Raw genomic sequence first — 24,683 nt, forward strand, 5'->3', positions numbered from 1 at the left:
GTTACATTACATATTTTGATGAACAAACATTAGTTTATAACAGCCACCAGAAACCTCTAGTAAACACAAAGGATGAGTGTTAACCATTTCAAAAGTTTTGCTGTAAGGCTGAGACGTTTTCCCCCTTCCTGTCTCTCTCTGGACTGGATCATTGTATCAACAGCTTTGCTCACAGGGAACAAGACAAACTTGGGATTGTGCCCCTTCCTGCACAACTGCTTGGGTAAGGAAAAAGAAATGCTGTGAAGAAAGCAATCTAAACTTTCTCAGGATGTGGAAAAGCCAAGGTGTTGCTGGAAGCTAACTCTCTGGAGATTATGAATGAGAAAGGTAACACAAACTCAAAATTAGGATTTAGTGAAAAATTTTAAGTACTATCCCCACAGGGCAAAACAATTTTTCTTCCAAGTAAGGGCAGAAAAGTGTCATTCTTAGTACTTTTTCTACATTACACTTCTTCATCATATGGAGAACAAATAACATGAGAAAAAAAATCTAAATCTCCACATAAACACCAAAAGATTTTTTTCCCGCCTGAACCACCAGATTTATGCAACTGGGTTATGTCACATCTCTTTCTTTTAGTATTGCATTTTCTAATTTCATATATTTTTCTCCCAGAAGACTCAGTGGTCTGAGGTTTTCTCTAATGCCTACTAGGAAAGATGAAAATCTCTGATACATAGCAAAATCAGATAGTTTCCTTCTGGAAGACAAGATATCATGGACAACCTGGACTCAATGCACCTAGTGAGCACTGTTAGAAGCAAGGACCTGCCTACCGGGACATAACAAGCTGGGAAAAGGATACACACAGGCCCTTTATTTGTCACCTCAGTTTTCTCTTTCTAAAATGTGAAGCCTCCTAGCTTAAATACTAACTAAACCCTACTTTTTTTGAATTTACAAGTCATTCTGTTTATCAGTGGAAGCTCTTGTCTAGGGAATAGGACTACCTGAAGTCAAAGCTGGAGTCATCGCAGGATTTTATCACAGAAGTTGGCAAGCGGCATAGTAAAGTACTAGTTGCATGCACATATGTATGTATGTATGTTCATCTTAAAACAGAGGGCTACATGTACCCCAAGAAGGAATCTGGAGTATTTAAGTTTTTTTGCAAGAAAAAACCCCAAACATCTATATTTCCACATATTTCTATTTGATTCTATTAGCTAGAACTAATGACATATCTAGAACTAAAGTCATATAAACAGAAATTATCTTGTACACGTGAGAATTTGTGTGGGTCTGGTTTAGGGTGTTTTAGCACAGAAGCCATTAGCAAAACAACCTGGAAACAGGTGAGTTCACACAGGCAGCAAAAATCAGAAATCCTGTATCAGGTTTCTACAGGCACAGATTTCCCAGAGAGGCGCTCCCTCTCCTCCTGTACTTCAAATTGCAGCTGATCTCTGACTTGCACTCCCATCAAAATGTTCTCCATGACTGAAAGAAGTGGCCTCCTTCAATTCCTCTTCACAAAAGTAAACTCTCCCCATAATCCTCTGTAATTCCCGTAATCATGTCTGCTACCTGCTGTAGTTCCACTCCTGCTCTATAGCCCAGTGCTGATGGCACCCCATATCACACAGGGCAGGCTCAGTGTCTCTCCTCTAACCAGGGGGCTTGGCTCCACCATCATGTGTCTGTCAGTGCTCTGAAGACAAGGACACGGAGTCATGTGGAAATTGCTCTTGGTTCTTCCTTTAAGACAATTCCTCTTCAAGTCAGGTAAGAAGCAATTCCATTTCCACATAGTTACTGGTCTGAGAATGCCACTGGGAAAAGAGATGAATATTTTTATGAATTTGTATTTTTATTTTATATTTTAATGAACCTCATTAATATTTATGACTCTTTCATATATTTATAAATTCATTTTTTATTACATATTTTGATGAATCTCCTTTCCCAGTGGCTTTGTCAAACCTCTACCTAAAGTTTCTAAAGTGGCATTCTAAAACCTCTACCTAGTGTCTCTGAAAAGCTTACTCTGTTTGTTGTACATCCTAATCATTGCTCTCTATTTTGCTTTGACTGTCATCTCTTATCTTCAACCAGAGCAGCAATTTAGAGTCTGAATATGTACAATTTTGCATTATTTAGGGTTGTTCACAAGCTATCTAACCCTCAGCATAAAACAGTTCATAGCAATTTATAAAGTTAAAATCAAACTTAAGGAACAGTTTAACTGAAAGACTTAATAAACCTTGAAATACTTCTCTTGTAAGATATTTGTTTATTCCACAGAAGGAACTTTCCACCATTTCAGTGGGAAAGGCAAAACCCCACAATTGTTTATACTTGCCCTATTTTTAGAAGCAAAAGTTCTGGCAGTGAAGATGGTGAAGTAATACTTTCTTTTCTTGAGTCAACATTATTTACACAGTAATTATAAATATTGAATAAACTCTTAATTTCAAAAATAGAATGCACCACATATATGAATGCCAGCAGACAAAAATGCTTTTGAAGCAGCTAAACAATACCAAATGTGAACTAAAACAGACAGTGTTTTGGGACAGAGTTATAAAAATAGACCCACTTCTCCAAATGCTCAGTGGAATTTACTCTGAGAAACAGCTCCAAGCCAATTACTTTCTCAAAAGGATGTAAATGCTTTTAATTCTAAAACTCTCCCAAATATTTCGTCAGAAAAGGCTAACAAATGTCTACCAATATAACCAGTTAGAAATACAAAATTCTAACTATATGAAAGCTGTGCCTGCCCAAACCCACTCCATAATGGCATGGATTATGCACACACCATGCAAACAGCCACTCTACACAGTGCAAGCAAACAAAGCAAGGATATTAAACTGAGCCTTCTTGTGCAACCCCAAGAGTGAAGTTAAACCACAGAGCAGAGCATTTACAGCTAATGTTAAATAATTTGTCATAATATCCACATAATACAAATTAGGCTGATAGAAAGTAAGTTTATGCCTATTTTTTAGAACTTAACCCCTCAAATTTTCAGACTTTAGAAAGGTGATAACAAACAGAAGAAGCAATTTTGCAGTTTCCAGGAATGTCTTCCCTCTTATATTAATGCACCAACCTTTCAACCAATACAGTAAAGTTTGAGCAGGGAAGATCTTGAAGCAGAAACATAATTTTAAACCCAAGGGGAAAACATCCTGAGAATTGTTTCCAGGAAACCAGAAATCTCTTCCAGTTGATTCAGTTAGCTGCTTACATAAACCATTTGTGATTTCCAAATCTGATCTTTCTCAATGGCTCTGCCTTCCCTAGTTTTAGCATAAAAAAATTTCAGGGTGCCCATACAGTTTACTAGGGTTCATTTTTACCCGTAGGTTCTTTCTGTTGGCTAGATTAACATGAAAAGCTGTGTAGAAGGGAGAGGGAAAATATCTGGGTTGCCAACAGAGACACAGTTCCAAATTCCTACTGTGAGTGAGATTATTCCCATAGATGGAAGTGCTACTTACATGACAAAAAATAAAGGCATAATAAGCCCTTTATATGGACTGTTAGGCACATTTATCCCACAGCAGAGAATTTAATCTTTCCAAAATTTAATATCAGATTAACATTTCTCACAGAAATTTGGTCTGCACAGCACAAATACAAATGCGTCAGAAGATTCAGAGTCCAGATCTCACATGATCTTCAACAGTCCCAAAAAGCACTTCACAGGAATCCAACTGGCAGACTGTGGCAAAAATCTCAGCCTTGATAGCTAGACAAGGCCATGCTGAGTAACCTCTATAGCCTGATGCTGTATGTCCGTCACAGGGCTTCATGCCACCTTTGCTTCCTTACCGATTTGTAGGCGACAGGACTGTCAGGACCCAGGACATCCCTCTGGCTGTCCTGAGCAGCCAAGACCCCTGCCAGGGGTCTCAGAAACCCTGGCACAGAGCCCAAAAATGCCTGTAGTTTTGATTATGACCCATGGAGCAAGTTACCCAACTTAGATGAAGATCTGCAAGCCGTGACAAATTAAGTAGAATGATAGTGAATTTATCACAAGGTGAAAAAGATTTTGGAGTTTTTAGAATAAGAATACAGAAGAGCAAGATGGGAAAGATCTGGGCGTATCCAGCCTTTCTTCTTCTTCTTCTTAGCCTCCATCTTCTGCTGTGATGTTGGCACTTTTAGATTAGTTTAGAGTAGAAGCTCACTGTCTAACATAGGTGATAGGTATTGGAAAGTAATTGTAAACATCTTATATGTAGTTTTTAGTATAAAGACATAACACCGCCCCGGAGGCTGGCAAAATGCCTGGGACTGTCTTGCTAAGCAGACTACAGCAGGACAAGAGAAAGAATTTTATAGATAAGATACAATAAACAACCCTGAGACCAAGAAATGAAGAGCCCTGACTCTTTCTTCAAGTGCCGGGCTGAAAAAAGAGACTTTTGAACTTTTCTCAGAGTCACTCTGACCAGCTAGAAGCCCCGACACAGGACCACACTGGAAGGATTTCCCCTCAATGCTTCTCATTCTTGGTAGACCACCAAATAGCTTCTATGTAAACCTTATGAACTTGGGTCTTTTCCTTGACACTGGGATTTCTGCTCTTCCAGGGAAAACTCAACTTTTGCCTAAGAAGCAGCCAATCTACTCAAGGAACTAAATTTATCCAATTCCAATTTTTCAGTTGCTCGTGTGGCCAGACTGCCACTGTATAAACACTGCAGTTCTGACAGGGAGCCAAACCAAAGCATGGCTGGGGAGTGCAGGCAAGAGCCACAAATCCTCTTTCCAGTGAAGCGAATAGGAAAAAGATCTCAGCTCATGATTACTACTAAAAGTTGCAATAAGATTTATCTCCTCTGGTGCTGAAATCGGTCTAGAAGGTAGAAGTCTCAGCTGCAAATTAGGAAGAGATGGGACTGCTGAGGGCAGTGGGAGAGGGAACTGCTCACAACAGAAGAACCCTGGCCAACAGCACTCTTACCTTATTGATGATAAATAACATTGTGACAAACTCTGAAAATTCTAAAATTAAAATATCAATCCCAAGAAGCACTATATACCTAAGTGTAAAAATATTCCTGAATAATTCATCTGAGATCTTACTATCAATTCAGGTCAAACAGAATGCATTTACCTTTGTTTGACTCAACTCCAATCCTGTTCTTCCACAGAGACAACAGTACAAATAGCTACTTGACTCCAGGCACATCACTTGGAGACAGAGCAGGACACACCAGCTCTCTCTCATATCTCCTGCAACTACTCTATGCTGGGACACTCAGAGCTGTCAGGGAAACAAGCCAGCTTTCTCTCACCCTAAGTCTTCTAATCTCTCATTCCAAACATTATGCCTTCTATGCTGACCAAGAAAGTATTCTCTTGTGTTTCCATCAAAGCCTAATGAGTTCTCCTAGTTGCTGCTATCATCATCACAGATTTCTCACTCCTAGGTTAATTAGTCCAGAAAGGAAATAAGACTTACTAAGTGAATTTCAAAGTTATCACAGAATCACAAAATATTCTGAGTTGTGGGAAGGCACGCCACAAGAATCATCAAATCCAGCTCTCAAATGAATGGCCCATATTGGTATCTAGCCCTCCACCCTGGCTTCACTAGCACCATGCTCTAACTGAGCCATCTTATCCCAGGTTGTGACATGACAAAGGACACCAGAGAATGCCAATATTTATCATCCCTAGACAGGATCAGTCAGCTGAAATAACTGGTTGCTTAACAGAAATCAAATTTAACGCATGCAACAGTCGTGAGAGTATGATTTCCTTTTACTCCATGCTGAAACATCGACCGTGTTACTCAGGCCCCCAGTTGCACATTTTCTTTTTCTGTACATTTTGATGGACCAATCATCAGCAAGGGAGGCAAACACATGTCAGTGGGGTCCACATGAGCTCCAGGCAGTGTGTGCCCAGGATCTGGGCTCTCTGGAGTTCCTGCAGACAGACAGGAGCAGGGACATTCTCCCTAGGTCTGTCTGCTGGTGTCCATGTTGTCTTTCCTTGAGGGAGTGCCTCCTGGTTTGGAAACAAGGACAAGCTTTCACAGGAGCCATTTTCACTTTGTGATTACTGTGAACCAGGAAGATGAAAACACCTTCCAATGATGGAGTGACTGTTGTGAACACTCGAGTACCAGACAGGGAAAGGGAACATGGAGAGGGTGTCCAAATGAGCAAGAAAATAGCACGCTTCAGGCCAAGTCCTTTGCAAAGAACAAGAATGATCAGGAAGGAACTTGTCCAGGACCAAGAGGAACAACAAATCAGGGAAGCCTGAACAGCAAAGCGCAAAATCAGGAGGAAGGAAGCTGAAATCAAGATCACTTTAGGAGTGGATAAAATATAATATAAATCATTCTCTCAGTGTGTGTTTCCTTATCAAATTACAATAACAAACTCTTACAAAAATAGGCAATCTGTCTGATCCATACTTCATAACCTCTGTTTTAAGTGAGAAGTGGGAAACTTTCTTTTGTCAACCACTACACTCAGATACATTGTTTTCCAAAAGTAATGTATCAGACTACAATTAGTAAGGAAATATGTCTCCTCCTTTTCCTCTAAGGAAACCCAGATTAGTAAGGCTGGGCTGGCAATCCTACTCTTTATTTCCCAGTTCTGCCGGTCCAGGTGGCCACACTTCCTTCTCTCACAGGCAGTGACTCAAAGCACCAAATTCACTTTATTACCATCTCCCAGGATGCACACTCAATATGGTCATCAAAAAACCTAAGCACTTTCAACTTGAAGCTGCAAGACTTTCAAGCCTTTCTGGGTGAAAAAATACTGGTCATCAACATGCAAGTTCTTGTTCAGTGTGAATTCTGCCACCAACTTAAGCCATCTTAGGAAAAAAAAATCCAGACAAACCGCCACCATACATCCTCTTAGCTTTTAGCTTAGCTTCCTTCCCTGATGTCTTGTTATGCAACAGACTTTGAGAGCAGCTGCCACCATGCTTTCTAAGCAAACAATATTTTAGTTAGCAGAGTAGCAGCTGGGAGACACAGAAGTGAATCAGGCAGGCACATGGCATGTCATGATATGGTAAAGTCGCCCAGGAGCATCCCAAGTCTACTTCTCAGACTTGGAAACTGGAAACAATGTGCAGAGGCAAAATTCATGGGTTGGTGAAGGATAAGGAAAGGAGAGAGGAAAAAGCACAAGTATGCATTCACTACTTCAGAGGCAGCTGAAGCAGCTGCCTGACCTTGGGCTGGGTGGTCAGTGTGGCAAGGCAACAGGAAAACACTCAAAACATCCAAGGCAAAAAGGAAGTAATTCTCACAGTGTGATCAGAAGTGATTTTTTTTTTTTTCAAATTCTGTCTTTTATAGGAACCAAGCTCTGTGTATTGGTGTTTTGAAGACCCTCTCTACATCCCTGTGGTTATGTTACCTCTCACACTTTACCTTCCTGTCCCTTATGTCAGCACAATTCAGAGTAATGACATCCTTGAGCACGTCAGGGATAAAATAACACAAAGAGAGAAGACATCTGTAGGAATTAAACAATTAAACAGTGACTTGAAAACCAAATCAAATGTTTTGACAGGTTTTAAGGACCAGGCTGTCAGCCAAAAAAGCAACCTTTTATAGATTTTACAGTGACTTTGAGGTTTCCCTGAGGAAACATGCTGTTCTGAGCATGTTTACATTTTGTGAATTTAAGGGTGGCCAATCTACTCTTCCTAGGGCCACTTAACTGTGCTACCATATCTCAGCCCCAGCGTGAACCACCTCAGCCCACACTGTTTGGTTTCTGCCCTGCTCTGTCAGCACAATCCACCCTGCAACTGGTGGCTTAAGGAGCACTTGACCCAGCTGTGCCGGGAGCTCCTGGGCCAGGCAAACAGCCCTTCTGCTCTTATGCATGGCAAACACTGCTCTTCTTCCTGGGGAACCCACAGCTTGCCCTGCAATGTGCTCAGGGCAGCAGCACTGCTGGCTCGCTGCCTTCTGATCTGAGAGTGTCAGATTCTTAGAATTATAGAAGAGCTTGGATTGGAAGGGAGCTTTGAAGGCCATCCAGTCCAACCCCCGCTGCAATGAGCAGGGACATCTTCCACTAGACCGGGTTGCTCAGACCCTATCCAGCCTTGAAAATTTCCAGGGATAAGGCATCTACCATCTCTCTTGGCAACCTGCTCCGGTGTTTTACCACTCTCATTGTAAAATACTTCTTCCTTATACATAATCTAAATTGACTCTCTTTTAGTTTAAAATTGTTATGCCTTATTCTATAGCAACAAATTCCCGGGAGAAGGAACTACAATCTCCCATTGCTCAGGGTGAGTGAGGTATTGCAGCAACAAGATTTGCACCTGTGGCCAGCATCCAGGAGGAAGTTCTTTAGAGGCCATCACCATCAACCATTTGTATCCTTGAGAAAATAAAAATTTTATGTTGCAATCTCTGGAAAACCTCTGGAAATCACTGTCTATTGTATTTTACCAACAAATATAGCTCCAACAAGCACATCTAGGACACAATCCCATGACATTCAGCTCCTCTAGGGATACAGTAGCATTGACATATCCTTTTAACTATATTCAAGTTTCTCATTACCACATCTTTTAAGAAAAAAAGTGCAAGTTGATGTCATGGCAAACAAAAATTATTGTGGCTTCACCATTGATCACAAAAGGCCACACATATTAAAGAATACACTGGGTCACTACTGCTTTTCCCAAATTAATTAGTCATACACTTAGAGTTCATGAATAATACTTCTCTCATTGATTTATAAAATCTCACAAGCACTGTGCCACAAATGAAAGAAATGATGTGGCCTTATGTTCAATTTGCTTTATTTGGCTTCTTTTCATCCAAGGAAATACAGAAAACAAGGCAGACAATGTATCAGTACAGCATGTAACTTTAGACAAAAAATAATTAAGGAACACACATGACACAGACAATAATTGTAAAAATATAGAATACATTGTTTTAATTGACTGAAGTTATTTTCAAATCTGAACTAAACTGCAGCTGTTGTGGTCAAAAATACTTCTGCAAATTTATCCCAAAAGTTCTGTTCAAAACCTTCTTTTAAAAAGAAAGGTTGCCCCAAAACACTCTAAAACACCCATGAACTCCCATTTTCTGTTCAGAAAGGAAGCAAAGTATAAATCAAAACTACTAAAAAGCCTAGCTTGCAATGATGCATTTCTAGTATCCTAAAAAAGTAGAAAAAAAAAAGGACCAGTTGGTGTTTTGGTTGGATCAGATTTTTTTTTTAATTAGAAAAAGTGAAAGGTACAAATAAATAATTCATATTGCATCCACAACAGTAGAGCAAACATCACCCCTCACATCCTCAGTAACACAAGCAGACAGACACACTAAAGTTTTATCCAGACTCTGGACAGGCCACAGCTCTAGAACCAGCAAAATACTTGTTCTGAACACTAAGTTTTAAATCTCCATTGCTGATTTTTCAGCTTGACAGTTGGTACCCTTAGTAAACATATGACATAAAAAGGCACAATCCCAGATGCTACGCACTCTGGTATGAAGGAGTATTTCAGATGCACAAACAAATGCTCATCAAAGCCAAAAGAAAAGAGAATACTGTTAGTGATCTTGATACAATGATAAACATTCAGACAGAAGGAAGACTGAGAAACACCTTAAACTCTAGCACTAATCAGCTGAACAAAAAATCACCAAAGGATCCCCTGCAGTCCTCTCATCTGTCTGTCCTGTCAGTAAAAATGGGCCACTAAGAAGGTACATCCAGAGGTAGGCTTGCATTTAGCAATCTTTGCCCTGCGGGGCAGCACAGAGCCCTGCAAAGGTGCTCAGACACTGTCATGGTTTAACCCCAGCCAGCAACTAAGCACCACTCAGCTGCTTGCACAATCCCCCAGGAAGGAAGGGGACAGTCAGAACAGTCAAGCGGCTGCCGGAACCTGGGCTAGCTCTCAGAGCTCCGGCGCCACGCCAGGAATGGGGACCTGCCTTGGTATGGGGATTTACCAAAGGCAGAACCTTTAGAGCCACTTGCTCTAAGGTGCCAGACACAAGCCATGACAGGGACTAGGCAGAGGAGAAAGGAGGAGGCTCTCTGTGTTGAGGTTCCACAAGGAATGGTTTATTCCAGGTGAAGGGAGCAGGACAGAAAGCCTCAGTCTCCATCGTACAAGCAGTTTTGTCCAGATACAAGTTAGGGTACAAACAGCTAACCAATAGGGAATCCTATGGGGAGGAGGGAGGGGATTACACCAAGTGTCTGGATGCAATAGGGGTAGGATGGTGAGGATGGGTCACATGGGCCAACGGGGCTTCCAGGAGTAGGGGAATTCCAAAGGGATGTTGCAGACAGGGATTGGCCCAAGGTTTAAGTGGCAGAGAAGGTTTGGGAATCAAGGGCTGGGTTGCCTTGACAGGCAGGGAAAGAGCTGGAACAAGGGGCAGGGAATGGCATGAGGGACAGCTTTGAGGGAGGGTAAAACCCAGGGGTAAACCAGCTCGGGGGGAACATAGGGGTACAACAGAACAAACCACTTAACAAGGAATCAATAAAATAAATTCGAACCACAACAGCCTCATACTAACTTCTGTCAAGAAAATTAACTCTGTCCCAACCAAAACAAGCAGAGGCAGAGGACACCTGGAACCTTCAACCCCTCACAAAGATGAGGAGCTGCAGGGCAATGCCCAGGAGTGCACAGCACTCCTGAGCAGCCTGCTGCTGCCCAGTCAGAGGGGGTCAAGCACCTGGAACTTTAAGCCTGGAAATGGCCGGATCAGCAGGCTTGGGCTGGCAGTGATAAGCAACTTGGAACGGCGGGAGAGAAGCTCCAATCCAGCCTGGGACAGGAGCAGAATTAGGTCCCAGCTCCTAAGAATAGTGCAGTGTCTTTATCTGCTCCCAAAAGCATGACAAATCAGTAACCTCCATCTCTGTAAGACTGCCAGTTGATATTGCAGCCACAGTGGTGACACAGGACAGTGAGCTCAGCGTGTGACATCCCACCCAATGAGGTCCAGCCATGGAATAATGGCTTTTGGCCAGCTAAGCAATTTATCTGTGTTTAAAAAGACACAATAAAAATGGATGAAGACAGGGAAGACTATTCTGAACAGTGCATAAGATGAGCACAAAAACTATTGACAAAATCCATGCCTTTTGACAGCGCAGCAAGGAGTAGGATAGGGACAATGCTTCCACTAGTGGGCTTTGTAACCATCTCCTCACTTACACATTTAACCCCACCATACACATCCCCAGAAAACTCATAAAACACAGAAGAAAACACTCTAGGATTAGAAAAAAAAAAAGTAAAATAAAGTAAATTACTTATATATTGTACAAATTACTTACAATTCTTCTTTCCAAATTGCGGCTGCTACTGCCTTTATTTAGTCACCTGCTTGGAGACTTATTGCTCTTCCCCAGTGATTTTGCCAAATGCTGCGTGGTTTGAGTCCTGTGATTTTGAGTCCAGCAGATCTTTCCAGATAGAGAAAAAGGAGCTGGAACAACTGGATAAGAGAAGAAAAACCAGATGACAGGAAGAGGGTGATGAACTCAAGAGCTGCTGAAAGCGAAACGGCAGACAGACGCTGGCAAAAATTAAATCTTCTCTACTGTCTACTGCAAGAGCAATTGGGCACTGGAAGAGAACCCCCAGAGAGTCTGCAGAGCTTCTATCCATGGACATTTTCAGAATTCAGCTGGAAGAAGACAAACACATTTTGCCCAGCAGCAGTACCAAGAGTGCCATGGGCAAAGAAGGTTTTGCCTGACAAAATCTTCTCCTCTGCAGAGCAGCCAACCAAGTAGTCCCTCCTGTCCCACATTTTAAGATTAAGGGCCTAGACCAAATAGCAAACATTGTGTTAGTTGTTTCAGTATCAACTCAGCTTCCAGATAGGGCAGTGTATATGATGTCTTCTGCTTTTTTTGCTGCTTTTTCCAGCCAGTCAAGTCACTATGTGTAATGTTGACTTCAGGCTGATAGCTTCTAATGATCTGGTAGATGGATGGAAATCCTCAAGGATCCTAGGAAACACAAAACCCCAGGAAAGGATGAGTTGTGGCCATTGTGTTGCTGTCTCAGGTTTTGCTTAGCAGTGTAGTTGCTGCTGGGACAGGAGGAGGAGAAATGCACAGTGGGGAAAGTGGGGAGCAACAGTTACAAACCCACCGTTTGGTGAACAACTTCCCTGCTTTTTTAATTCTGGAAATCACACACTGTGCCGAATTCAGAATGTGACATAAGGAATATACAAAACCCTGAAAGGATTTGTAAACTGTGAAAAGTAAACCAACTTTCGTCACTAGTAATAATACACCAGTTATTAATTAACTCACATATATTGAGTATATAAATAATTTGATATTTCAGAATATCTTTTATATGTTTGAGATTCAGTCTACAACACTACATGACTTTGAAGACAGTTATAAAATATATGGTATCTTTACTTTTCATGTAGAGGAGTATGAAAGAGGTTCCATGTCTAATAACCCTGCATTCAGACAAAGTATTTTGTAAAGTACTTTGGAATTGAGTTTATAAATAATTCTTACCAAGGAAGTGAATGAAAAATTGAAACAGTGAGGCAACTATTCACATATTACAGGAATGCCATTTGTTCCCCCTTTCAGCTGCCAGCCATTTTATTTTCTTGTTATATACAAAGCCCTATTGTTGGAATTAAAAGGAGAAGGAAGGACCAGAAAATTACTTCATAATGCAATATGAGCACAAATATGATGCACAGGATAGCAATTGTACTAGTCACATAAAAGCCTTCCTGTTTGCAAAGAAACGGCTTTGTGTTCTAGTGGCATATCCTCCTTTAGATGCACAGGACAAACTCCAAGATGTTTCTTACACCACTACCTTCATCCTGTCAGTTGTAAAACAGGATTTATTTAATCCTTCCAGACAAAAACCCCAGCCATGGCCCAGGAGACTAGAATTCACTCATGTGATCTTACCCCCCTTCCTCCTCCTGCCACTCCCCTTTCCTGGCTCTTCTAAAAGGAAAGCAGGATAAGGAGCATGCGTTTTCCAGCAAAACATGACAGGGAAAACAAACAAAACACCAGCCATCCCAGTCCTTCACAAAGAAAACAGATAGCAGTAAAGCATGGAAAGCTTGCAAAGTGTGCCCATCCTCCCTCTAGGTATGATGCAGACCAGAGGGTACTGCCAGGCACATTTCTGTGAACAGAAAATTAGGTGGAATCACTAGGTAACAGGAGTTGTCTTAAAAAAGTGTGTGATTAAACCCAGAAAACATCTTCACTTGAGTTGCAAAATATTTATGTCAGCAGGAAACCTGATTACATAAATATTACCCTTTCAGCAGAATTACCCTTTCACTGACATTTTTGTCATGAGGGTTGTTTGGTTTTTTAATTCCGCACCTCAGTAGCTCTGTTTAGGTCTGTTTATCTATACTGTTTTTACTCTGTGGTATTTTTGGGTTTTGGGATTTTTGTTTGGTTGGTTGGCTAGGGTTTGGTTTGGTTTTTTTTTGGTTTAGTATTAAGAAGGGTAAAGGAATGCAGATGTTGTATATTCACTGCATAGTTTTTGCTATTTTTCAGGAATTCAAAATAGGACAAATATAATCTCCTACTTCCATTACAGCCACACTTAAGAGGAAACCAAGGCTACTTTAAAATGAGCCTCACCAGTGGGACGAGACTGCCAGAAACCCATTCCTCTGTGAGCACAGGAAGTATGTTATATCCATCTGCCTCAGGAAAGAGGGAGTTATAACTCAAGTTTATCATCTGAAAATCTGGTATTTAGTGGGCTTCTCTGGACATACTATTCTGAAAATTCTTCTAAAACCAAGCTGCTACTATATTGTTCTCAACTACCGAATCTCTCACTAATAAGAAAACCAGATGTCAAATCAAACACTGGAGAAACATGTGAAGTTGTAAGATAAAATAAGAATTATTGTAATTTTTAAGCCAGAGCTTCGAAACAGCCTTCCCCAAACTGAATACAGACTAGAGAACACTGCTATAATGACTCTTCCAGAATTAATGACTATGTTTACTATAAACAAAGAAATGAAAAATGTAACCAAGTACTTGTTCTTATAAATTTTCTCAAAAACTGGGAATTCCTGCATTGTATGTATTCCCCAGCCTTCCAGGACATATTTGACCACCAAAGTTTGCGTTTCTCATATCCACATATTATAGCTGATCAGCCAAGCTGCTATTTTACACTTACCAGACCTGATTATATGGTATTTGTAGCAACTACCAAATTCAAAAGGGAATCTTGAATCTTATCAAATTCAATCAGGGAATCTTAAATTCCTATTCAGGGTATTGAGTGATCTCCAGCTTGTAACAAAGAGGTATTTTGAACCTGTTTTGGAGTACTTGTCTAATATATTAAGCACAAGGAGGTTTAGCATTTCTTTGGAATTACGGATAGCTGGTTTGTTTAGACACAAACAGAATCGTAGAATCACTAAGGTTGGAAAAGACCTCCAAGATCATCAAGTCCAACCTTTGACCAAAAACCACCTTGTCAAGTAAACCGTAGCACTAAGAAGTAAAGGCAATGCTGCTTACATCTGAGTTCCATAAAATTTCCACTTGAAGGAGAACCTGAATGTTTTGATTTCCAAACAGGAAAACCACATTTCTATGCTGCTGCTTTCTGCAGAATGGAGTTTTTAGTCTGGCCTACTGTCTTCTTCTACGACTCTTCAAGTTTTCTTCTATGACTTGTCAAGTTTTCTTCTATGACTCTTCAAGTTTTCTTCTTCCAGGTTAACCTATTCTGTTCAGCTTTCTTACCTATTCAGTATCCTATCTACTCAATTAGAAGCCCCAATTTTTTCCCCTCTTGTTATAGTTTTTTTAAACACAAGTATACTGTTTGAATATCTCTGAAGCTTTCCACATGGCAAAACCTGCACAAGCTACCCAAGAGAGATCAACATACCAATTCCTAAAACCCAAACCAAATTAAAAAAAAAAAAAAAAACAACAAAAACAACATTCTGTCCTTTATATGCATTTGTGAAGTAGTCCTTCCTCACAGGCTACCACAAGCCTCCAGAAAAAAGTATGCGTGGAATTTTATCCCTCTGCAGACTGACACATCCTGAGAATTAACTATAAAGCTTTTTAATTGGCCAGGCTGAAATACGAGTATCCTGCAAGCCATGAATTAAGCAAGTGATGCTATGGAAAGCATTCAAGTGAAGACACATAAATGACAGGTAACTCACAGGAATTTATTCAGGCTAATAGCCTTTATTTTGATTCTACCCAGGCACTTAGCTTCTTAACTGGACTGCTTTATCTCAGTTAAGCTCTATTAGCTGAGTAAGGAATGAAAGGATTACTGTCACACCACAGATATTCTTAGTATTCTAAGGATGCCCAGGAAAGTGAAAGTGGAATCCTGTACAAGATAAACTGTTAGTAACCCTTAGCCACCAGCAGAAAAGAGCCTCCTGGGAGAGGGGAAAAAAAAATCAGATGGTGACAGAGTGATCAAACTGCACCACCACTGAAGTTTTACAGCAAACTAATTAATGATGCCTTCAGGGAAACGTGTAAATTAAGAAGACCAACTACACATTTCACTTAGATGGTCACATAGGAAGGAATATGATCACTTGGTGAAAATTACTCTGGATAAAGTAATGCTGCCTTTATTCAAAACTGATCCAGGTCAGTGCAATACATTTTTGAAACTCAAGGCCAAAGAGCAACTGAAAAGATACAGACTATGGCTAATAAAAACTGGACTACATTAAAAGAAGAGAGACTTAGTGACTTACAACCTCACTGCAGAAATCACATCCTGGCATCACAGTTAAACAAAACCCATGAAAGATGGGAAAGAATACAAATAACTGACGTCATTCAAATCCTGCTTTTCTTGATAAACTTTAATCCAACAAACACCCACTACTAAACAGTGCTCATCTAATTTATGTCCTCTGCTCCAGCAAACAGGGATTTACATTAAGTCTTGACCTTGTGACAGTTGGCATGCATGTGGCGCCAGGGATCTTAATGCCCAGACAGCAGGGCATGAGACACCATTTCTCTTGGAGACACAGAGGGACGTAAAGCTTTGAGCCTTTAGCTAAAGAAAAAGAGGCACAATACTTTCAGTTGAAACTAATGCTTTTCTCTGTCTTATGCTTTCCTTATAAGACAGGGGAGGGGGATCTGTTCAGTTTCCCAAATAAGGGATACTGTAGGCTCTGTTGCTGTGCATCACAGCGGCGTCTCTGCAGCAGTAAATAATGCCTTACATGACCCATGTCACGGAAGAAGGATGCATGAAATGGCTTGGGCTCCAAGCCCAATACCTACGGTGGTGTAAGGTGTAAGAAACCTGCTCCCTGCTGGGGATGGCCCTGTTACAAATTATCGCTGAACCCACTTGATGGCATTGCCCAGGGAACTACTAATATCCATGGGCCAGAATCATGCTAGGACATGTTAACATCCTCAGCCTACTCCAAACATGAACAACCTGGTCCTATCAAGCAGCGTTTCACTGAGTGGCACTGGTCCAGCTTCATGCCCCAGTGCAGACGCAGCATCCCAGTGTGTTTCTCATCTGCCATGCAAGAAGCCAAGGGGCTTCAAAATACTGCAAAGCAGCACCTGTGCTTTTTGGCACTCTCTTTTCTTGCTCAGTCTCAGATCTGCTCCAGGGAGTGATCCCAAAGCTCTACCAGATCACCTCCATCTCAAGGTCTCTCCTTCATGGTATTCTTCGTACAAGCTCATTTGGGTTTGGAATGGTTGTTCTAGAGCAAAGATACATTTTTATTGTAAGCATTTCACATTTTTCTTCTGATCCTTTAAAAAGCAGGATTTAAGAACAAACTCCTTGCACTTTAAATTCCAGGTTGGTCTGAAAATTCAACCAGAAATTTTATCTTCTGAGTTGTTTATAGGATCAATGAAGCCTCATATACATTTTACAATTAAGACATTCTATCTGGGGTGCAGTAAGTGTTAATTTCTCTTTCTTCTCAGTGGAGACTTTTGTGTCTCTGGTAATAGCAGATTCATTAGGTCAAACCCTCTTAATAGTAGATGCTGTAGGTCTAAACTCACAATAGATAGGTGTGATACTCCTTGAAACATTTCTTTATATTGTATTATTGCCCTGAAGCATGCATTTAGCCAGGAACTGAGTACATATGTGCTGGTGTTTCTAAATATATTAGTGGAATTTAAAGCCAGACATGGAATGCGGATTTAGTTAAACAATAGTGAAACCACCAATGACCATCAAATTTCTGTGATTTCTGAAGCTTATGGTGTCCCCCTCATCACCCCCTGCCCTCCAGTTGTTTCCTGTTCATTATGTTACTACTAATTAAGACTAGAGAACTGAATTTATCCATGACCAGGTTATTACACACTCAGAGACATTACACTGACTTTACACTGCAACTTCTCCTTAACTCATCATTAGAAAGCACACTCATGCCAAATTTGAGCACACTTCTTAATCATATTACCGTTTGTCTTAAAAAATACAAAGATAGTGCCGTGACCAGTAGAAAATGATTCCCCTGAAGGGACATCACTCTGCATGAGTGGGTTCCTCACCAATGTTTACTTCATCTGCCAAAAATTATCTGAGCATACTACGCTCTGTAGGCTTCCAGGAAAATGTGAAATGAGCGAATTACTTCAGCCGGGACTGCTACTTCCAAGCAAAGAAAGTGCAGCATGCTCTGCTTGGATCCTTCCCTCACAATTCTCAGTCTTGGATTGTCCCTTGGGAGTGGGAAAACAGCTGTTAAATTTACATGCAACTGAGGCAACCTTGAAAACTGTAAACATATTACTATTATTATTATTACTAAGTTTACTATTATTATTTATTATTACTAAATTATCCAGTATGACACTCTCAAACCCCCAAATGGTATCCCAACAAAGTCTTGCTCTTCTCTGCAGATGATCAGCCCTTATTATGGGCTGTAGGAAAACCACAAGTTTCCACACATTGGTGACTCACCACTTCAACTCCTCCTGCACAGGGTCTTCCTCCAGAACAGCATAATCAGAATCAGAACTATCATGACTACTAAAAGCACCACAATAATCACCAGCCAAAGCAATGATGATCCCTTTTCTGTGAAAACAAAACAACAAAACATCCACAGCAAATTAATCTCATTGTAAAAAAAAGCAAAATGAGCCACGAGGATATCTTGATTAATGACAGTGGTTCCTCTGATATGGTTAAAGGTACTGCTAGGATAAATGAAAGCAGCAATTACTCAAAAGAGAAAATAAACCTGTGTATCTTCAAAAAGAAAGCTACTTGTCCACAGAAAATGTGAAGAAAAGATGTGCTCATGGCAAAGAATACTGCCATTCCTATACCTGATACAGTGGTTGGCATACACACACAAGCAGAACCTCATACAAGTCTTAACTCTTTCAGAAGAGTTTTTTGTTTACCCGGAATTTTATTATTTTTACTTTTAAACACTTTTTACTTTTAACACTTTTTTAACTTTTAAACACTGTTGAAAAGGCAACATTAATTTTAAGAAAATAAGACAGGGTATGTTTTGCTGCCTGCAAATAGCTCTACCCAACAGCTCAGTGTAAATGTTCCTCCCTGGTTAGACATTACCACTTCATTTGACTGCTATTAATCAAAAGGCTTATCTCAATGTTCACTGACATTAGCTGGAAAATGGTATGACTTGAAATGTATTTGACTTGAGCCAAAACGATCATGTATTTAAACAAATTTATGTTGAACTATTCCTTTGAACTTGTCCTCTAAAATATAAGATTGTTAAAACAGCAAGCTGTTAGCTGATTTTTATCCACTTAGCAAGAAATAACAACAGTCTGCTTTCTGAGATATGCATTTGCTTTTTAAAAGACCAAAACAAAAGAATACTGGAGACAGGACAAAAAGATTAGTATGTTTTTTCAGAATTGTAATGTAATTCAGAATTAAGAACTAAATTGCTTTTGAATGTTTAGAGAGCAGATATTAAAAATCAGATCCTGCTCTTTACTACTACTCCTGTAACAATCCCTTCTTGAGTGTGTAATTTCAGAATCAACCCACAGCTACAAGCTGCTTTTCCTGTCTTGCTAATTTACAAGTGGTCTTCAATTTAAGGCTCTGTATATAGAGACATGTGAATTTTATATCACTCAAGTGAATGCTCCTGTATGAAGTAAAAACGGTTCTTCAGCTTTTAATGTTTCTATTTCTTATCTGCAGAAACAGGGTGAAAGTCTTTCCAGCAGAACAAAATGTTGGAAGAAGAAATAAATTAACACTATAAGATATTCAGATGTTACATTAATACATCTAAGATTTCTGTATAAACCAAACGTAAGTATCTTCAACTGACCCCCTCCTTGTATGCCTGAAAGTACTGTTCCTCTCTGACCATTACTGCAGTGGACATGCGCCTTGGCAAAAAATCAGAGAAACCAAAACATCATGTACAGATTATATACAACAAAACATGCAGTAAGTTGAACTGGAACATTTGATTCAGAGACAGTTTGTTATGAATTTCAAAATTTCCAACTTCCTCAACAACCCATAGAGTTTCTACTCATCATTCTACTTATAGATATCAGCTGACATATTTATATTTATTTTTAAGCTGTTAAAAAAATTATGAAGGCCTACGTGGAAACCTATGTTCAACTTGCTGTACAATGCATGGTGCCTCTAAACCCCGTATCTCTCTAGCTGATTAGTCTGGCTTTTTTCCCTTCTTGGATAGGACCCCAATATGTTACTACCTCAAAGATTACAGTGGATGCAAATAGGATTTCCTGACATATGAACATCTCATTCCCTCCTCTTCCCCCAAGATTCCTATCCAAATATGCTACTGCAAAACATGGAAGTCAAGAGAATGCTAAGAAGTTGCCTATACTTCTCACCTACCTCCGTTTATTTTCACAGGCATTTCAAATGTTTCATTTGTGTTGCTTACTTTGCAGATCAAATCCTGTGCACTGATGCTCTGAATATTGTAGATTTCCAGTTTACTGGTGATGGACACAATCCCATTTTTGTGCTTGACTGTCTTCTGTGTAAGAGTAGAATTGAACAGGTTGTTCCAGGTGATGGTGGGCTCTGGCAGGCCATTAGCATTACAGGTGACTATCAGATGATCTTCAGAAATGTTGTGTTGGACAGATGCATTGAGACCTTCCAACACACAAATGAGACAAGTCACCACCACAGTGAGCACCTGGTCGTAAGCAGTAGTAGCAGCCTAACCATTACAAATTAGAGCAAAGTTTACTGGATTCACACTGAGCCCAATGGCAAGGAATGCAAGAAGAGTTCCTCGGATAAGATCCCCTCCATGTCTCAATACTCCTTCCCCCATACTGAAGTAGTATACCCCAAAGATTTCACTCAATCTGAAATCCAAGTATTAAAATAATCTGTTAAGTACAATAATTTATGGGTCCTATCTGCTAATTCCTTATCAATGGTAAGGGTTTGGGAGAGCAGCTGACAGCACTGGGGCTGTACCTTGCACCAAAAGGAAGCTCCAATGGGCAATGTTGGTTTGCCCAAGTTCCAGATGGGACTGATCAAGGACTTAGAAAGATTCCACTCCTTGCTTTTCAGCTGCTACTCAAGGAGTAACAAACAAGAGCCAAAATGACCACAATAATCTTGAATATGACCCACAGAATTTTGCTCACAGCAGTAGTGCTCTGTTTCTACATCATGCTCCACCAGGGGATGCTCCCATCACTGCAATTCTTGAATCTGCTCAAGGAAATACTGTGGGTGAGAAAACACCTCTTATTTCACTAGAGACATATCCCTGCAGAGAACCTCACCAAAAACACTCAGGCAGGTATTTCCTGAGAGAGGACCAGAAGGGAAAACATTGAAGAGACACTTGTAGCATCCTGAATCATCCATTCTAGTGTCCCAAAAAGTTATGCTTGTCTTGTTGAGTTCCAAACTTGTGAAATTCATTCTGTCTTCATAGGGCTTCTGAATCCTTAATCCATTCGTTTCACTGTAAGTAGCTATATTATCATGTAATTCTTCTGAGTCCTTTTGCCATGTCACTTGCAGAACATCCATGGGTTTCGTCAGGGCACAGCTCAGAGTCACGCTGTCACCCATCCTCACTTCTGTGTGTCCAGCCTGCGGAACCACTGCAATGACAGTAAACAGTTAATGAAATGGGCAGATATCACCCATTCAGAAGCCTAATGTTGATTCTAAGGCCTGGATTACCCACAGACACAACTGCTTCCATTACACATTGTTTCTGTGGCTTTCCCCTACAAAAAAGTCCATCTCCTGCACACTCCTAGGAATCAATGAAGTTATGTTGATTTACATTGGCTGAGACTTTAGCTTTCTTCTAAGCTACTTAAAAGACAAAAAGATGTACCTATTTCTGTACCCATATCTGCAGACTTCCCTCTTAAGTCTTATTAAATCAGCTCATGACTTCCTATTCTCAGCAAATACTCAATTTTTGTTTCCTAAGAGCTAGAGGAAGATTGAATGCCTAAGAGAAGTATGCAACAAGCCATCATCAGAGAAGTAAACAGCAAAATGCCTTTAAAAGGCTTTCTGAACTGTAGTTTCAGACTTCACAGCGCATTTGAGATGGAGGGAAGGAAGTCCTTTTCGGATGCCCCACTCTTGGAAGCTGTCAACTCAGGTTAACAATGGTGTCCAGTGTCACTGTAGATATGGGATGTTTCTTGTCCTTCCCATCTCTAAATGCTGCTTCAGGAGGATTTGTGTCACAACTACCAGCTCCATGTCTCTGTCTCAGCTATGCAAGAATGTAAGTCAAGCAGCACCAGCAATCTGTATTTCACCTACTTTTGTCTCTTACTCTGCTGAAGCCTCAGAAACCTGAAACCAGTTCCCCAAACAATTTCAAGCAGATTTCAGAAAATTCAACTTACCATTTGCCTTTCCAAGCCCAGAATATGCCAAAAACAAAACCAGAGCTTGTAAAGTCATTTTGGAAGAGAAAATCTGCTTCACCTAAAGAAAAACAGAGAGATGACAGATCATCTTCTGGTGATATTGTACATTCAGGGTGCAAGAATTAGCGGTAGATTTTTCATGTGAAAAAGAATGTAATTCTGGGGTCAGACAGCAAGACTTGACAAGTTTTATTGCCTTGTTTCCTCAACTGAATTGTAGACCCGCCTGGAACTGAAGGCAATGTTATATTCAAGAGGAATCATAAATTTGCAAAAAATACTTCTGTAACACACTCTACCCACTCCTGAGTTTTTTTTGCCAATGCCTGCAAAACTAGATGAAGCATCCTGGGACCCTCTTCTGTCAAGAATTTAAGCAAAGCCCAACCTTTTAAAGATTTTCACAATATTCAAAAAATGAGACAGTCAACTGAAAAGCATTTTCTGTATTATACAGGTTAAAAAAGAAGGGCTGATAAATAAATCAATAAATAAGATGAAGAAAAAGGTATTTAAAAACAAATTACCGACGAACTTGTGTACACACTGCATACACTGACAACCAGTAGCCTGCATTTAAATTTTAAACATACTGCGCTAAAACAATTCCTGATATAACTCTCCAGCTACCAAGAACAAATAAAGACCAAGATGTTATGTGTAGAGTCAGGAAACAAGAATGCATCAGCAACGAGCCCAATGAAAACAGTCTGTGTAATCAGATATTTAAGCACGGTTATAAGAAATTCAAATATTCCCACAAGCATGCAGAAATCAAGGGCCACCATAGCAAGCAGAAACTATCCAGTCACAGAGCTGTTTAAAAAGCAGGGGAAGATGTACCATGCCTGCAGGCAAGCAGAGTTTTCAATAACAATCCTTTGCTTCACTGCTTTAGTACACATTAAAGCCCTTAATGCACCATTGCACACACCCGGGGTAGCAACAAGAATTCACACAACGAGGAACGACACTATACCGTGTAGCTATACCGAGCACAGAAAGAAAGAAGTCCCTTTAGGTCATAACTCCAGTCACGGGCGCTGCACAGAGTTAGGAAACAAAAACCAAAACGAACAGAAGAAGAAGAAGAAGAAGAAGAAGAAGAAGAAGAAGAAGAAGAAGAAGAAGAAGAAGAGAAAAGAAGAGAAAGGAAAGGAAAGGAAAGGAAAGGAAAGGAAAGGAAAGGAAAGGAAAGGAAAGGAAAGGAAAGGAAAGGAAAGGAAAGGAAAGGAAAGGAAAGGAAAGGAAAGGAAAGGAAAGGAAAGGAAAGGAAAGGAAAGGAAAGGAAAGGAAAGGAAAGGAAAGGAAAGGAAAGGAAAGGAAAAAAAAAAAAAGAAAAGAAAAGAAAAGAAAAGAAAAGAAAAGAAAAGAAAAGAAAAGAAAAGAAAAGAAAAGAAAAGAAAAGAAAAGAAAAGAAAAGAAAAGAAAAGAAAAGAAAAGAAAAGAAAAGAAAAGAAAAGAAAAAGAAAAAAAAAGCGTTAAAGATTGGGGCAAGTAAAGCGCAAATCCTTTACTGCGTCTCCCAAAACCGCACCTCGGAGGGCTCCTGAGCCACGGGCTGTGCCGCTCCCTGGACAAACCGCCCTCCACCACTGTTTGGGAATCTCCCTTAACTTCAAAGAAACTTTCCCCCTGTTGGCGTCACAGAGGTTTCCGAAGGCAGCTGGCGACTGACCCCGGCAGCTGGAGGCCCCTCCCGAAAGGAAGGGAGGACGAGGAAGGAGACGCGAGACGCGGGCGGTGTCTCCAGCCTTCCGTGCCCACGGCGGGGTCCCGCTCCCGCCGTCACTGTCACGCTGACGCGCGCCCGGCACTCCCTGCTCATCTCCGCCCGAAACCCTCCTCAGATGTGGGAATGCGTCCGGGGAAGGCGGCGGCAGGGGTGGTTGCTCACAGCCAAGTACGTGGAAACACGGAGAAAGCTGAAATAAATCCCGTGGAGGCGGAAGCTCCCACACCGCGTCGCGGTCCTTGTTCCAGAGCTGAGCTCGTGTCTCATCCGGCGCTAACCTCTCCCTCAAGGGTATTCATAACAGCCCAGTAACAAATTATTTTAGGCTATATCTCTTACGTAATTGGGAGTGGTCTTTTGCTTTCGCTGCTACCTTCCTGTTGGGTGGGGAGGAAAAGGGGCAGCAGGAGTGATACTGGACAATCTCTGTGCTATTTTTGTGTTAGATTAGGATCTTCTGCTGATAAAACTACAACAGGGGTAATTTACCAGGCCTTGTTGGAGGCTTGGCAGAAACAGCCCATTTCTCAATCTGATTAATTAGAAACAGCATTCTTAGTGATCAATACAGGACATTCAGTGCCTGCTCTTTCTTCAAATGCTTTCATACACATGCACACGTTCATACACTGTTCACAGCACTTGCAATATTTATCTCGCCAGACTCTATTTTAAGCCATCATTGCTCACAGGAAAAATCAAACACCAGAATTTCAACCTCTTACCAAAATTAATGGAAAAAGATACCTACAGAAACCTAGAAACTCATTCTTGTTTAAGACACAGATCTGTGTGAATATTTGGAGCAATGCTACTAAACTGTCTTAAGGAAGAAGGTGACCTTTGCAGGTTTCCTGGGTCACCCTGGGCTCACCATGTGTTAACCTCACCTGTCCTGCTGCTCTCAGTACCTTGGTGCACAAAGGAGTGCCTTTTGACCTGTAGAAATAGAAAGCTTCTGCTGTCCCCAGTGGCTGGGGTCTGGAGATCAGGGTGGTGTCTCTTCCAGATGGGTAGAGCTGTAC

At 40.7% G+C, this 24,683-nt stretch overlaps 1 protein-coding gene across 4 annotated transcripts; it reads right to left on the minus strand.

Moving 5' to 3' along the window:
• Window positions 1-8,813: 8,813 nt before the first annotated feature.
• CD200 (CD200 molecule) lies at window positions 8,814-23,937 on the minus strand. 4 transcript variants are annotated; one of them, XR_004061253.1, is made up of 7 exons: window positions 23,602-23,937; window positions 21,900-21,981; window positions 20,802-21,128; window positions 19,885-20,151; window positions 17,965-18,081; window positions 11,292-11,972; window positions 8,814-10,995 (listed from the first exon to the last, which is right to left on the minus strand). XR_004061253.1 is itself a non-coding variant. In XM_030962136.1 (6 exons), the coding sequence occupies exons 1-5, from the start codon at window positions 23,749-23,751 to the stop codon at window positions 17,969-17,971; spliced, it is 939 nt and encodes a 312-aa protein (XP_030817996.1). In that variant the 5' UTR covers window positions 23,752-23,937; the 3' UTR covers window positions 8,814-11,452; window positions 17,965-17,968. The 4 variants fall into 4 exon arrangements, 3 of the variants coding, with proteins under 3 accessions (XP_030817996.1, XP_030817988.1, XP_030818006.1); XM_030962136.1 differs by having other exon boundaries at window positions 8,814-11,452; XM_030962128.1 differs by having other exon boundaries at window positions 8,814-11,972.
• Window positions 23,938-24,683: the final 746 nt, after the last annotated feature.

Source organism: Camarhynchus parvulus, chromosome 1 (assembly GCF_901933205.1).
Source record: "Camarhynchus parvulus chromosome 1, STF_HiC, whole genome shotgun sequence".
Lineage (NCBI taxonomy): Eukaryota > Metazoa > Chordata > Aves > Passeriformes > Thraupidae > Camarhynchus > Camarhynchus parvulus.

Coding starts and splice junctions, on each gene's coding strand:
- CD200 (XM_030962136.1), bottom strand. CDS start 23,751: ATGAGCAGGGAGTGCCGGGCGCGCGTCAGCGTGACAGTGACGGCGGGA. Junction 21,982..23,601: donor AGGGGCCTCCAGCTGCCGGG/GTCAGTCGCCAG, acceptor GTTTTTCTTTAG/GTGAAGCAGATTTTCTCTTC. Junction 20,152..20,801: donor TACCTGCCTGAGTGTTTTTG/GTGAGGTTCTCT, acceptor GTGTGTTGGAAG/GTCTCAATGCATCTGTCCAA.